We start from the raw sequence: 16,486 nt of genomic DNA on the forward strand, positions 1-16,486 counted from the left end.
GACAGTTGTCACTTCTCGTTGTGATCAGACTATTATCTGTCTTACACCCTGCCCAGTTCTTCCATTCATGTTACCTGCCTGGGCCCTGTTGGCATGACTTTACATACTCCACCTTTCAGAAAACTCAATATACACATTCATTTCAATGAGGAGCTGCTCTCCATGCAGCAGGGTGGTAGGCCTAGAGCTCTGTGCTGTTGGCCTCTTCCCACCCAGCACTACCCTGAGCTCCCTCCATGAGCCATAGGCCCAGTTGGAAACTAATGCATGCCAACTCCAGTGCAATCCGAGAGCATACCGAGAGAGGCTTTGGCTTCCAAAAGGTGACCAGGCAGTGAAGGGCTCACGGCAACCGTTTCTTCCAGGGAAATTGATAAGACACACTGTGAGCTGAGCTCTGGCTTTTAGGCACCCTGATTCACACCTGGATAGAACGAGCTTTGGGCCTCCTGCCTGGTGGAATAGGTGGGATGTAGGGTAGAGGTGATGATGGTGGTACCTCTGAGACCATGAGCCTTTGAGTTGTCCTCAAGAGGCCTAAGCCATCTGTTAAAGAAACAAGTGATGAAGTTGAGAACTCAGTAAAATAAGCCATCAGATTGAGCACCAAGGACATGGCCAAGTGATTAGTTGTGCTTGGCTTTATTCTTTGATTCAGAAGGCTAATCTGGAGGAAGGGGATGGTTTTTAAAATATTTTGGACATACACTTATTGTCCTTAGATCTCCTAAACGGGGACTAGTTAATCAGCCTTTAAGTTAACTACTGTGTTGAGGAAAAACCAGCAGCCATTGCATTTTTGCAACAGTTGTTGTAAAATATTTACAAAACAGACTAGTCATCACAGGCTCATTGGTGGCGGGTATTATTAGTTCAACTAAAAAATGGAATCATGGCTTTCAAATCTTTTAAGCTTGTGGGTGGGAATTTTTACACCTGCAGTTTCTAAAGAGAAGACCCACCTGCAGGGGCTATACGGTACCTGGTGGTTCTTCATCCTCACTGCCCCCAATAAGCATCTGGCAAGCTATGGGGCATGTCTAGGGCTGCCTTCATGTGATCTGAAGAATCGTGGTGGGGGTTACATCTGGATTTACCAGCTGTGTTGTGAGCAGGATCCTGCTTGGGATTATAAGGACACATGTTACAGCTGGAAGTCATTACTACCCTCGTCATCCTAGGATAAGTGGCTCCTCACGTGCATGTGTGTGCATGCTCAAGTGTGGGGTTCACTACGGTACTACACACTGGCTTTTAGTTACAGGTACCTGTGGCGGGATAGCTGCCCAACATTTACGTTATCAGCTGAGTAATAGAAGATGAATTATAAGAGTTTGTAACCTCAGTTGTGCTAAGTTCTACCAATATGTTGGTCAGCCTGAATGAAAAACCTCCAGAGATGGGCACCGATCCCTTTGTGTATACAAGGATTAAGATGGAGAAAGCTCTCCCCTACTCCCAGACCTTTTTAAAAAAGGAAGCACCTGTTCCAAGAATGAAGTCTCCTTCTGCCATCTTAGAGGGTTAGGAATGCATCTGGCACGTGGAGCTTCACAACCTCACTCTTTCCTCTGTATTTTCACCTCATAGAGCTCTTGGGAGGAGTAAGGGGAAACATGGGTGTAAAGTATCTAGACCAGTGCCTGGAGCATAGTGGGTGCTCAGTAAGAGACACGTTTTGAAGGGAGGTTCTTCCTTATGATATTGTCAACAGCCTCTGCAGAAAGGAGCCTCTGTCAGGAGACATTGTCGGGGGTGGGGAGTGGGGAATTGAGTGGGGCCTTGTAGGATCTGTCTTGTAGGATCTTTTGCATCACCCCCATTATCATCAGGAACCCTGGCTGCCACAGTCTGAGCACTTGCCTTTCTGGAGAAGGGTGGATGGGGGAGAGTGGCATTTCCCAAAGCAGGTTCCCTCAATCACCATTTGCATGAGATACTAAAGGATCTGATGTTCTTAAAACAAAACAAAACAGGGTCCTTTGACCACGTATGTTTGGAGAAGGCTGGGTGGCAGAAAGCTAAATGAATCACTTTCCAGTCAAACATCTGAGAGCCTTTAAAAACCTCGATGAAGTGGTTACCTTTTAAGAAAGGAACAGAGTGGCTGCACGTCCCCAGCTGACTTGTACTCTGAAACCTTTTTCTGCTGGAGCGTCTGGCAGCCCCAGTGTGTCAAGAGCACCTTGGAGAAGCCAGGTTACCTTCCAACTCAGACATTCTGCCCTATGCTCACAGTACCTTCTGCAGGGGGTGTTGGGGCTAAACTTGTGTTATTCTACCTGGTTAGACCCTATCTCTGCATCATGGGGCCTCTGAAGAGTGCCTGGGAGAGGGATGAGCCAGGCAGGAAGATGCCAGCCTGTATGCCACGATGCTCCAAAATCATTCAGGGAGCCAGTCCCTTTCCCTGGTTGAACTCTGACTAGACTTCACCCTGGTCTTTGGCCCCCCGGGGAACGGGGCTGCCCAGGCTCATGCTAACACACCCCCTCTCCCAGGAGGCCCCCACTACCACCTAGGGGGGCCATCAGCCATCTGATCTTTCCTCCCACTCTGCCAGATCTGCCACCAGGAAACAGTCTTTCGTCCTCCCTGTTCCTTTGTGGTGGCTGCAGCAGTCAAACTGGCCAGGGGAATAGTGGGTGGCAGGCCCAAGTTACTTGGTGTTATCAGTGTGTCTCCCAGGAGCCCAAGACAGGAGCCGGAAGCCTGTTTGCCATCTGGTCACTGGGCTGGATGCATGTGTGTGCTTTTGGGCAAATAACTGCCACCCCCTTCCTTGGCTTCCATCCCCTCCCAGTACTGTGAGGGTCTTTTGAGTCCCTGGCAATGTGTCAGGGCAACTCAGGTGAGCCTGGTCGGGATGGCAGGTATGAGATCCTGTGCTGGTTCCCTCATGACCAAGACCCTCAGAACTCACCCAACCCTGGGGCATGGGTAGTTCTGAAGTACCCGTGGCCCCTGAGCTTCCTCTTGCCTGACCCCCTTTAGACCTGGTGTTGACCAATTACCATTGTTTTCTCTTTCTCCTGCCTGTCCCCCACCCAGCAGAAAGTGCTTTCAGTCGGAGAGTAGAAGGCAAAGCACAAAACCACTTTGAAGAGACCAATAGCAGTTCCCAAAACTCCAGCGGTGAGTGTGTCCGTGGTGTCCGCGGTAGCCTTCCGGTGCTATAGCTGTCGCATCTGCTCCTGCTAGGCAGCAGGTGCTCTGTGGGCTGGGGTCTTCTTGGTACATTGAAGGGTCTCCTGGGGTGGAGGCTGGGGGCAGGGAATTAGAAAGAGGTCAGGGCCAAAAAGAGGCTGGAGGGACCTTTTCTTCCAGGGACATTTCTCTGGGCCTCAGGGGTGACCTCGGCTGCTGCTTGTCTCTTCTGCATGGAGAGAGGGACCCCTCATAGCCCAAGGCATCAGTTCCCACAGACCCTAGATGTTTGGGCCTAAGGGAGCCGTTGCTACATTTGTAGGATAAAGGGCCTCAGGCAGTTTCTTTCCAGTAGAGGCAAGGGGGTGCAGCAGAGAGAGCTGTGAACTAAGAGCTCTGGCCCCAAATTCTGATCTCACTTTGAATCTGAGGGGTAGGGTGAGGCAGACCAAGATTCCCTTCCAGCCCCTACGAGCTTAAGTAGGTTTGCCTAAGGTTCTCGGTGGTGCTCTGGTGCCCCCTGTTGGCTGCTGCATGCAGAACCTGGCAGAGCCTTGGAGCCGCTAGAACAGAGCTGCAGAGAGCTACTCTCCCCCAGCAAGACCCAAGATCAGCCTGGCAGGGCTGGAATGGGCACGAACAGCCTGGTCCAAGAACGGCACAGCAGGCTAGGCTGCACAGGGAAGGCCTGGGGAAGAGTTCTAACACTGTGGTTACATTAAGTTAAGGCCCCCACTCACATGCCTTGCCCAGTTAAAGTTGAATTCACCAAACATTAGGTGCTGCCCTGCGCCAGGCCCTGTGGTGGACACTGTCTGGGTATAGAGAGGTGGAGAATGTGGTTTGATTGTCAGGGCCTTTATAAATCAGTCAGGACCGTAGGCTTCAACACGGAGGCTTCTCATGGTAATATGAACTCCAGCTTCGGTTTCTAGCTGAAGTTCGAGCCCCAGCTCCACCACCAATGAGCTGGGTGACTTGGGCAAGTCTCTTAACTTCTCCTCCGCTATAAAGTGGGAGTGATACTCAATCCCATGGTAGTTATGAGCACTCAGGGAGTGCCTGGCACAGATTATGCACTCAGATGTTAGGGTGTTGGTAATGGTGGTGGCTTAAGCAAACCAAGTGATTTCATACCTGATGAGTGCCGTGAGGAGGGGGCTGAGGTGTGTGGTGGGAGCCCTGAGAATGTTGACATGAACCCTTAAGTCATAGAGAACATATTGACTTTTCCAAGCTGTTTCACCCTTTTAAAAAATTTACTCCACACAACCTCTCCGAGAGGTATAATGGGTGTGTGTTTACCTCTCGGCACCCAGCAGGGCAGCCGAACCTAACAGGGTGGGATGACTTGCCCAAGGTCACGTGGGAAGCAGTAGGGCCTCGCGATGGAACCAAGCTCTCAGCCAAGCCTGGCTGCACCCCTTTTGCCTCTTCTTCCACAAGAGCTAACATTCAGAACTGGGGACGGTGTAGGAGTCCTGCTGCTGGCAGCCACCATTTATTGAGCGCTTACTATGTGCCTGGCATGTGTTCAGAGCTTTACGTGTCTTTATCTGTTTTCATCCTACCACGACTCTGTGAGGGTCAGTGTTACTGCTACCCCACTTTTCGGATGAGGAACCTGAGGCTCAGGAGTGGTAAATTGTGGCCCCAGGTCACCAGTTGTAAGTGGTATAGCCAGGATTCACAGTCTAGTCTGTGGAGCCCCACTCTGCTGCCTCTGGCGGATGAGGTCACCAACCCAAGTCCCTGGCAACTTGAGAAAGCAGAAACACTCAAAGAAAAGCCCAGCCACCCTGTGTGGCTGCCCTGGTGTTTGGTACCAGACCTTGCTATCTCAGGAACAGGACCTAGGAGCAGCTCCCAGCTTTGTGTCCCAGAGTAGGCTGCCACTTCATGTGCGTTTTCTCCCTGGTGCTGGTGTACAGCTCAGTGCTTCAGGTTGAGGGCCCTGCCTGATCTCACCACGGGATACCTGGGTTCTCTGGAGAATGTGTCCTCCAGGCCAAGCCTGCCCCCAGCCCCACCCCAGACTGTCAGCCTTGCCCTCAGATGTCTCCCCTTCTCCCAGAGCCCTGTCTGGTTCATGGTTATTAAGAATAGAAATGATGACATTCATCACAGGGCACCAGAACTGGAAGAGACTTGGCTAAACTGTTTCTCTTTTGCAGAAACTGCAAGTCCCCTGATTTCCAATCCTTTCCCTCTCCTACAGAGTAAGTGATGGTCCCATTGGGGTTTCAGGGCTGGAGAGGGTGAGGCAGGGCAGGGAATTTACTCAGCTGGCCACACTCTCTGAGGACCTTCCCAGAGCAGCTGACTTGGGCCACCCTCCCAGGCTGGCTCTGAAGCTGGCAGAGGCCGATGGAGGGCCCAGCCCCAGGCGGGTGGAGGAGCTTGGACAGGGACCTCTACTGCCTGAGCCCTGGAGGAAGGCAGGCGTCCCAATTCCAGCTCACTGGGGCAGCCGCAGGACACCTCTTCTGAGCCCCACCTCAGCCATCTTCCCTCTCTTTTCCTTATTCTTTTCACCCCTTTTTCCTTTCTCCTTCCTCCCTCTTCCTCTCTGTTGGCACTGAGCAGTGTCAGGAACACAGGGACAAAGGATAAAGCCCACCATACACTTGTTCCTTTGGCATATACTCACCCTCTCTCCTCTCTCTCCCTCTTTTCTTCTCTTACCCCCATTTCCTCTAGCTTTGCTGTGACTTTCTCCATCTTTTACCTTCTGTCTTGCTTCCCCACCCCCTTTACTGCCCTGTGTGTCTGTTACTTTGTGTTTGGTTCACTACATGTTCATTCATTCATTCATGTAGCCAACAGTGCAGTGAACTCTGAGTAGCTCCACAGGCAGAGATAGGCTATGAAACAAATAAGACATGGTCCCTGTCCTGAGAGAGCTTTTGGTCTAGTGATGTTGTCCTTCCATTCCCACCTCATGCCCAGTGCCCAGACAGTGCCTGGCACGCAGTAAGCACTCAATAAATCCCCACTAGATTGAAGAGATTATCTCCTTATCTGCATGTCTTCCTGTCTCCATCGCCCCTTCCTTTCCCCCAGCCTCTTCCTCGCTGATTGAGGGATGGGGGAGGCAGACAGGCTGGGCCTAGAGTCCCAAATACAGGGGTCCAGTGTGTGTATGCTTCCCAGTGCCAAAGCTGCCACAGTCCAGCAGGAAGACATCAAGGGTTGCCCTGCCCCTAACATGGCTGCCTTGCTTCTTCCCCCAGAACCCTACACCTGTGGCGCCTGTGGCATCCAGTTCCAGTTCTACAACAACCTCTTGGAGCACATGCAGTCCCACGCAGGTAAGGGGCCCAGTGGGAATTAGTCACATGGCCGGCCTGAATCTGTGAGCAGAAGTGTGCAGCTGGAAAATGTCCAAGCTGTCCAGGCCACCACTGCCTACGGACAGCCCAGCACACTGCAAAAGGAAACGCTAGCGGTCCCTGCCACACTTGCCGTCGAGAGGTCCTCTGGAGGCATAAGAAGTAATGTGTGAAACATTCCTGACACGTAGTGGTGGTTCCAGAACTGGCAGCCCCTGTTACTAGAGTAGTTAAGAGCTCGGCTGCTAACCAAAAGGTTGGCAGTTTGAATTCACCAGGCAGTCCTTGGAAACCCCATGGGGCAGTTCTGCTCTGTCCTATAGGATCGCTATGAGTCGGAATCAACTCGACGGCAACGGTTTGGTTTGGTTTTGGTTATTACAGTTACCAAAACCAGTTGCCATCAAGTCAGCTCCTACTCGTGGTAACCTCATGTGTGTCAGAGTAGAACTGTGCTACATAGGGTTTTCAATGGCTGACTGTTCAGAAGTAGGTTGCCAGGCTTTCCTTCCGAGGTGCCTTTGATGGACTCCAACTTCCAACCATATAGTAAGCATCTGAGCCAGTTAACCATTTGTACCACCCATGGACTCCGTTACTACTATTACTAGTACTATTTGTATCCTTCTTAGGTTTACATGTCCTTTCGGTGTGGCTTGGCGAGCATGGAGTACTAGTCTGTTCTCTTAAGATTGTCTCACTGTGACCTCCATTCATTCATTCCTTCGGCACATGTTTACCAGGTATTTCCTTGTACACTAGGCGCTAATTCACGTGATCTTTTTTGGGCCCTATTATTGATTTCTAATGAATTCATTAAAATTAGGCTAGTCTCTGGATTGGCAGCCAAACCCTTAAGTTCTAGCCCTGTTCTAACTGGTGTGGTTTGATGCTGTATGACTTCTGGAGGAAACGGTGTGTTCCTCCCTGAGCGTCTCCGTCTCGCAACCAAGGGCACTGGAACTTCTGCTCTTCAGCAGCCCTCCTCACTCCAAGGTTTCATCTTCGTGAGTCTCACATCTCTAGTTGTCTTTGCCATCAGCCATCCCTCACTGGGGAAGGCCTTGAAGACCAGCTCAAGGAGCCAGGAGCATGGAAGCTTCAGGGCTAGCGACAGCCTTTGGAAGGCTGTGTGGGGACCACGGCTTGAGCACACACTCTGACTGCTTAGACCCTCCTCAACCTCCTCTGATACCCCAGACCCTCCACCCACCCCTCTGCCAGCTTCTAGAAGCCAAGCGGTAATTAGGACAGAGTCTCTGTGCCTGTGCTTCCTCACTAAAGGAGGAGACCATTAAAATGCAAATCGAGGCTGAGCCCTGTGGTAGGCCCACCTCTCCCAAGCATCTCCGCGGGTTTTTCACGAGGAGCTTTGGGCTGCTTTGTTCTGGTCCAGCGCTGCCAAAGAATGCTCCCCGGCACTCCAGCGCGAAGCAGTCAAAATCCCAGCCAGGCTGAATGAGGATTAAAGGATTGACTCCATAGAGAGAAATTAAGTGTCATGATCTTCGCAGTTCATAGCGCTGCTGATAAGGAGGATCAGCCTGGAATAACACCAATCTCATTAAGAGGCTGCTGAATGGCACAGGGTAATTCCTGCTAATAAACTTCCTGTTCTGGGGGAAAACCTGTCTTGCCCCCGGTGACAGCTCAGGAGTGTGTTTTGGCAGTAGTCATACTAAAAATTGCTAACATCTAGTGAGTGCGTACAAACATGTCAAGTGTGGCACTTAGAGCTTTACATAGATTATTGCATCAAATCTTCCCCAGCAACCTGTTAGCTAGCTGACACCATCATCTCCATTATACAGATGAAGAAACTGAGGTTCAGAGAACGTAATCACTGGCCCAACAGTGCTTAGCTAATAAAAATTATCTAACGTTGTTTGAGCTCTTACTTTGTGCCAGGCCTTGTTCTAAACATTTGACATGGATTAACTCCTTTAATTCTCAGCACAGCCCTCTAAGGGTCCATATTAGCTCTGTTTTATAGGCAAGAAAACTGAGACACAAAATGGTTAAGTAACTTGCTCAAGGCTATGCGGTTACAAATGGTTGGGCCAGGATTTCAACCCTGTGAACTCCACGCCCCCGTTCTCTTAACAACCACCCCGCGCAGCGTCATGGAGACCAGGAGGAAGGTTGGCAGAGATGGCAGGTCCTCAGAGATCATTCCTTCCAGCTCCTTGATTATAGCACTGTCAGGGGAATGGTGGCCAAGAGGAACATAGGGATGGCCCCAGGCAGCAAACAAGTTGGCCACGCACGGTTTTAGGATTTTGGTTGTGGCCAGACCTGGTTTCTAATCCCTTTGAGCCACTTCACTTCTCTGGACTTCAGTCTTCTTGTCTGTAAAGTGGACTAATAAGCCCCACCTCACAGGGCTGGGTGAGAGTCCTGGAGACGAAGTATGTGAAGTGTTGAGGGCCGTGCGTGACAAGTTCTAAGACCCAGCAACAACAGATGTGTTCTTTTCCATCCCCTGCTAGAAAGAGCTGCTTTCTTTTCCCTGAAGTGATCTCTCTCTGGAAGATAGCCTTTACTCCAGCTTTGTATCCAGCCCTCTGCAGGCATATGTATGTGACCATGGTACACGGGGATAGCCACCTCCAGTAAATCTTATTTTCAGCTCAGGCTGTGGGTATAAGTCAAGTCTGCCCCCAGAGCATTTACCGGTACCTCACCCATATCAGGAGTGGTATCTATGGGATATACCAGAAAACCAAACCCACTGCCATCAAGCTGAATCTGATTCATAGCTACCCTGTAGGACGGAATAGAACTGCACTATAGGGTTTCCAAGGCTGTCATCTTTACGAAAGCAGACAGCTACATCCTTCTCCCTTGGAGCAGATAGTGGGTTCAAACCACTAACCTCTTGGTTAGCAGCTGAGCACTACACCACTGTGCCACCAGAGCTCCTTTCTGTGGGATATAGAAGGAGTATTTTATAATCAGCAATACAATGCTACGTTGCATAATCTCGATTCCAAGTCCTGTGGAAGGGCAGAGAATGGGGCAGTCATCCTGCAGCTTACCTAGAGAGTTGAAGTGACTAACTCAAGGTCACACCCCACAACCATGGCAGAGCCAGGTTCAAATCCAGGCAGCGACTTCACTAGGGTTGGTGTCACCCAGCTCAGTAACTCATTGTGCTACTCCCTGCCATGGGCGGGACCAGCCAGTGAACCCCTTTACTCCGTCCCCACTCCTGCAGGACCAAATGCCCTGCCCTGCTGTTCCTTGGAGTTCTTCCCCTCTCCTATTGGCCAAGGCTGAGACCCTCCTCTGCCTGCCTGCACCCTGACTGGGGGTGATGAGTTATTGCACCCTCTTGATGCCACTGCCTTGGTGGCCCGTCCCCCTGCAGTGCTGGCTCACCTGCCACTCCTGTGGTGTCACCCTCTCTGACAGTACCAGGGGGTGCAGCCTGTACCCCCCGAGTGATGCCGCTGAATCCAGGGCTTTCAGCAGCCTGAACCCTAGTGAAGTCAATAAGAAAGCCTGTTTATTCTCATTTTAAAATTTGTGCTTGTTTTCGTCTTTTTTAAAAGTAAGGTCTGTTCACTAAAGGAAATGGGAAAAATGCAGAGAAGTTAGAAGATGAAGGATCAGCTGTAATCTCAGTACTCTCTGTTACTATTTTAATAGATTTCTTTCCAGCCTATTAAAAATCAGATTTACTGAGATGTAATTTACCAAATTTAAGAGTACGAGTTGATGGGTTTTGACAAATGTAGACAGCCATTTAACCACCATCACTAGGGAAATGTATAACCTTACCATCCACCCAAAAAGTACCTTCGTGCCCTTTTACAGCCAATCTCTTCGCTCCACCTAACCCATAACAACCACCATCTGCTTTCTTTCATCATAGTTTTACCTCTACTGAGATTTTATATAAATGGAATCACACAGTTGGAATTAGTAACCTGATTTCTTTCACTTAGCATACTTTTGAGCTTTGTTCATGTTATCGATTCCTGTCAGTAGTTCTTTTTTTATTGCCAATTAGTGTTATTCCGTTGTATGAATATACTACAATCTGCTTATCCATTCACCAGTTGATAAACAATTGATTTGTTGTTTAGGCTATTATAAGTAAAGCTGCTGTGAACATCAAGTACAAGTGTTTGTATGGACATACGCTTTCTTTTTTTATTTTATTGTGTTAAAAGTATACATAGCAAAGTATATGCCATCTCAACAATTTCTGCATGTACAGTTCAGTGACACTGATGACATTTTCCAAGTTGTGTAACCGTTTTCGCTACCCTCTTCCAAATCATTCCACCATCATTAACATAAACTCGATGCCCTCTAAGTGGAGATGTGTTTTCACTTCTGTTGGGTGTATACCCAGGAGTGAAATTACTGGATCGGATGAGAACTCTGTGTTTAACCATTTGAGGAACTGCCAGCCTGTTTTCCAGAGCAACTTTACTGGTTGACATCCCCACCAGCAATGTATGAGGGCTCTGATTCCTCCACATCCTCACCAACACTTGTTATTGTCTGACTTTTTTACTGTGGCCAGCCTAATGAGCATGAAGTGGCATCTCTCTGTGGTTTTGATTGGCATGTCCCTGGTAACTAAAGATATTGAACATCTTTTCACGTGCTTATTGACCAGTTGTATATCCTCTTTGGAGAGATGTCTATTCCAATCCTTTGCTCGTTTTTTAATTGGGTTGTCTTTTTATTATTGAGCAATATATGTTGCTAGATTCAGTTTGCTAGTATTTTATTGAGGATGCTCATGTCTGTATTCCTAGGGGATATTGGACTGTAGTTTACTTGTGATATCTTTATCTAGTTTTGTTTCCAGGATAACACTGGCCTCATAAAATGAAATGGGAGATGTTTCCTGCCCTTCTATTTTTTTTGCAAGAGTTGGTGAAGGATTGGTGTCAGTTCTTCTTTTAACGAATGGTAGAATTCACCAGTGAAGCCATCTGGGCCTGCGGTTTTGTTTTGTAATTTATAACTTTAAGGGATTTTTCCATTTCATGTAGGTAATCTAATTTGTTGGCATACTATTGTTTGTAGTATTTCCTTATAATCCTTTTTATTTTGGTAAGTTTGGTAAATTGTAGGTTTTTTATAGTTGCCCTTTATCTGATGTAGGAATTTCCTTTCTCTTCCTAGTTTGCTGAGATTTTGTTTCATGAATGAGGGTTGAATTTTGTCACATTTTCTATGTGTATTTGTATCTGTTGTGATGATGTTTCTTCTTTATTCTGTTAGTGTCGGGAATTTCACTGATTGATTTTTATTACTAAACCTTCATTTCTGGGATAAACTCCATTTAGTCATGATATATATGTATGTATTGCTGTATTCAGTTTACTAATATTTTCTTAAGGATTTTATGTCTGTTTCGTAAGGGATATTGGTCTGTAGTTCTTGTAATGATTTTTTTCAGTTCGGGATCAGGATAATGCTGGCTTCATAAAATGGGTTGAGAGGTGTTCTTTCCCCTCTTATTTTCTGGAAAATTTCATGTTATTTCTTCCTTAAATATTGGATCAGATTCAACAATGGAACCCATCAGGACCTTGGGTTTTTGTGTGTGTGTTTGTGTGTATGTGTGGGAAGTTACTTAACTATGAATGCAATTTTATATATATTTATAGAACTATTCAAATTATCTGTTTTTTCTTGAGTAAACTTTGGTGCTTTATGTCTTTCAGAGTATTTGTTTCACCTAAGTTGTGGAATTTATTGGCATAAAGTCATTCTAATATTACATTTTTATCCCTTTAATATCTGTCTGTAGCTTCTGTAGTGATGTCTCCTTTTTCATTCCTGGTATTGATAATTTGTGTCTTTTTTCTTGATCATTCTGGCCAGCAGTTTATTAATTTTATTCATCTTTACAAAGAATCAGCTTTCAGTTTCTCTATTGTGTTTGTCTATTTTCTATGTCACTAATTTCCACTTTTATCTATTATTTCCTTTCTTCTGCTTTTTTCTTTTGGTTTCATGAAGTGGAAGCTTATATCACTGATTTTAAACTGTTCTTCTTTTCTAGTATAGCATCTAATGCTATAAGTGGAGCCCTGGTGGCATAATGGTTAAGAGCTCAGCTGCTAACCAGAAGGTTGGCAGGTCGAATCCACCAGCAGCTCTTTGGAAACTCTGTGGGGCAGTTCTACTCTGTCCGATAGGATCACTATGAGTCGAAATCAACTCAGTGGCAACAGGTTTGGTATTTTTGGTTTTAATGCTGTAAATAAGCCTTCCTTTAGACTGATCTTACATATTTTGAAATGTTCTGTTTTTATTTTCATTTAGTTCAAAATAGTACCTAATTTCTCTTATGATGTTTAATTTTCAAATAGTTGAGATTTTTCTAAATATATATATTTTGTTACTGATTTCTAATTTAATTATGTTGTAGTCAGAGAACATACTTTGTATAATTTCATTCCTTTTAGATTTATTAAGACTTGTTTTATGGCTCATAACGTGATCTTGTTGAACATTCCCTCTGTCCTTGCAAAGAATGTGTATTTGACTCTTAGTGAGTTGAGTGTTCTTTAAGTGTAGGTTGGACCAAGTTGATTGATAGTGTTATTTAAGACTTCTATACATCCTTACTGATTTTTTTTTTTTTTTTGGTCTACTTTAGAAAAATTTCAACCATTATCTTCTCAAGTATTTTTCTATCTCCCTTTTCTAGATTCCAATAAAATGTATTTTAGACTGCTTGTTACTGGACAATACTACGTGATTACTGAGAGAAGATAGTTGAAATTTCCAATTATAATTGTAGATTTGTCTATTTTTTCTTTCAGTTTCATTAGTTGTTGCTTCATGGGTTTTGAAGCTCTGTTATGTACATATGCGTTTAGAATTGTATCTTCTTGCCAGTTTGAATTGGGAGTTGTATGTTTCATAAATGGGTATTGGATTTTGTCACATTTTATCATTATGCAGTAATACCATTATGCAGTGTCTTTATCTCTGGCAGTATTCCTTGTTCTGGGGTTTATTTTTTCTTATGATAATAATATCACATCTTCAGCTTTCTTTTCATTACTGTTTGCACATTATGTCTTTATCCAGCATTTTAATTTAACTAACCTGTGCCTTCATATTTGAAAATATTTCTTTTAAACAGCATATTGTTGAGCCTACTTTTTTTCTTAGTATGACAGTCTGATTCCTATTTGAAATGTCAGAATCACATTTAATGTAATGATCAGTATGATTGGGTTTAAATCACCATGTTGCTATTTGTTTCCTATCTATCACCTTTATTCTTTGTTCCTAAAATATTTTTACAAAAATTTCCTGCATTATTTTGGATTCAGAATTTATTATTACTCCATTTTATCTCCACATCCAACATATTAGCTGTAACTCCTTGTTTTAGTTTTTATGGTTTATTTAGGGTCTGCACTATATATTTTTAACTCGCCATAGTCTTATCTTCAGATATTAGACCACTTTCCAAATAGTGTGAGAACCATTCAACAATACACCTTTATTTCCTGTCCACGTCTTGTTAGACTGTTGTCATTCATTTTACTTCTGCATGCATTTATACTGTACATTGTTTATATTTTTTCAGTGAACAGTTAGTTGTATTTCAAAGATATGAAATATGAAGGGGGAAGTATTTTTTATGTTTATCTACATATATATAATTTTCAGCACTCTTCATTCCTGTCTGTAGATCTAGATTCTTATTTGTTGTCATTTTTCTTAGACCTGAAGAACTTCTAACACGTTTTAGTGAATGTCTGCTTTTGTTTGTCTCAGAAGTCTTTATTTTGTCTTCATTCATTTTATACTATCACTACCCATAAAAAACCCCATTGCCGTCAAGTTGATTCTGTCTTATAGCGACCCTGAAACCCTGGTGGCATAGTGGGTAAGTGCTATGGCTGCAAACCAAAAGAGTCAGAAGTTCAAATCCACCAGGTGCTCCTTGGAAGCGCTATGGGGCAGTTCTGCTCTGTCCTAAAGGGTTGCTATGAGCTATATTATCACTAGGTGTAGAATTTTAGTTTGACATTTTCTGTCAGTACTTTGTTCCATTGCCTCCTGGTTTGCATAACTTCTGATGGTAATTGTGTTACCATTCTCATTTCTGTTAATTTGTAGGTAATGTGTCCTTTTACCCCTCTGGCTGCTTTTAAGATTTTCTTTTAATTGGCTTTCAACAGTTTGTTTATGATAGAATAATATACCTTTATGGTGCTTTATTTATGTTCATTTTGCTTGGAGTTGGTTGAGTTTTTTGAATCTGTGGGCTTATAATTTTCATCAGGTTTGGAAAATTTTTGGTGATTATTTCTTTAAATATTTTTCTGCCCCACCCCTGAGACTCTAGTTATATCTATATTAGACTGGTTGATATTGTCCATGCTCTGTTCATTTATTTTCAGTCTTTTGCCCACTCTGTTTTTCATGATGGATCGTTCTCTTGCCCTGTCCAACAATGGAATGGGCAAGTTCAATAATCCTTTCTTCGGTGGCGTCTAACCTCCTCTTAGCCCATACAGTGTATCTTTCATACACATTTTATTTAAGTTCCACTTGGGTTGTTTTTTGTTTCATTTTGTTCTGTTTTACATCGTCCATTTTTTTCCTTATCATGTTCATGATTTCCTTTATATCTTCAAACATATTTTTGTAATTTATAACAATTGCTTTAAGGTTCTTATTTTCTAATACTGTCATTTCTGGGTCTGTTCCTGTTATTGGTTTTTCTCCTGGTTATAGGTAATATTTTCCTACTAATTTGAATATTTGATCATTTTTATTGGATTCTGGACATTGGATATTGGTTTCAGAATTCTGGACATTGGACATTGTTAGGTTCTGGATTTTGTTGTATTCCTTTGAAGCGTGTTGAACTTTGTTCTGGCATGCAGTTTAATTATGTGGAATCACCTTGACACTTTTGCAGTTTGCTTTAATACGTATTAGGGCAGGTCTAGTGCAGTTCCCAATCTATGACTAGTTACCTCATGGTAAGGGAACTCTACTTAGTTCCTCATGCATTGAGGTCTCTCTGCTCTGAGTGGTGAGAATGCAAATTGTCCCCACCCTGTGTGAGCCTTGGGAATTATTTTACGTACTGCTTTCTAGTGGCCCTTTTGTCAGCCTTGTGCAATTTCACCACATGCATGCACAGATTAGTATTCAGCAAAGACTTGTGGAAACCCCACTGCAGGTAATTTCTGTATGATTATCTTCATTTTCCCAAATGATGAAAATGAGACTTCACAAACATAAGAAAGTTGTCTAAGGAGGAGCCAGGATTTGAACCCAGGTCGAACTACCAGAAGCCATGTTTTTCTTTTACCCACCATGCTCTATTTTTCAGTCAGGCCTCTTGCACTTCAGGGTAACAAACTGTCCCTTTGTGCCCACAGCTGACAATGAGAACAACATAGCCTCCAACCAGTCTCGATCACCATCTGCTGTTGTGGAAGAGAAGTGGAAACCTCAACCCCAGAGGAACAGTGCCAATAACAGTAGGTCTTCTCCGAGGGATGGAGCCCTGGTGGCTTATGGGACTTACGGACCTTCTAGTTCATGCCCTCATTGGCCTGTGTCCCCCGTGCCACCACCTGTACCTCCCATGATGGTGCATGATAATGCACAACAGGCTCAAAAGCACATTTATACCTAAGACCTCATATGCAGAAATTCTCACTTCCCTGGGTAGGCCAAAGGAGGCCCGGGAAGAGAAAGTGATTTTTTTGTGATCAGAAAGCACAAATTAGTGAAAGAACTAGAACCCACCTCTTCACATTATCTATTACCTTATATATCTTATTGTCCTAGAGATGTTATTAGAGGCAATTCCTATATTGAGGAAGAGATTAGAGTAATTGGCCTCAAAGGTTGAGGGGAAAGACAGATACAGCAAGTATGTGGCGCACATACCACTCTCTTTTATTCCCATGCCCGTGGCAGGCATTACTAATCAGTCATAGAACTTTATTCCTATGAGACCTTCTTATTTTAAAAGCAGCCAGCACCAC

At 44.8% G+C, this 16,486-nt stretch overlaps 1 protein-coding gene across 10 annotated transcripts in view; it reads left to right on the forward strand.

Moving 5' to 3' along the window:
- ZNF618 (zinc finger protein 618) overlaps nucleotides 1-16,486 on the forward strand; it is a 190,570-nt gene that overhangs the window by 166,150 nt on the left and 7,934 nt on the right. For 5 of the 10 annotated variants that reach the window (XM_049895070.1, XM_049895075.1, XM_049895078.1 and 2 more), the window contains 4 exons: nucleotides 3,052-3,135; nucleotides 5,322-5,366; nucleotides 6,381-6,458; nucleotides 15,872-15,973. In XM_049895070.1, coding sequence (XP_049751027.1) covers nucleotides 3,052-3,135; nucleotides 5,322-5,366; nucleotides 6,381-6,458; nucleotides 15,872-15,973 — 309 coding nt within the window. The remainder of the gene's footprint in view (nucleotides 1-3,051; nucleotides 3,136-5,321; nucleotides 5,367-6,380; nucleotides 6,459-15,871; nucleotides 15,974-16,486) is intronic. The other 5 variants (XM_049895077.1, XM_049895081.1, XM_049895079.1 and 2 more) reach the window with 3 other exon arrangements.

This window comes from Elephas maximus, chromosome 9 (assembly GCF_024166365.1).
Source record: "Elephas maximus indicus isolate mEleMax1 chromosome 9, mEleMax1 primary haplotype, whole genome shotgun sequence".
In the NCBI taxonomy this organism is placed as follows: domain Eukaryota; kingdom Metazoa; phylum Chordata; class Mammalia; order Proboscidea; family Elephantidae; genus Elephas; species Elephas maximus.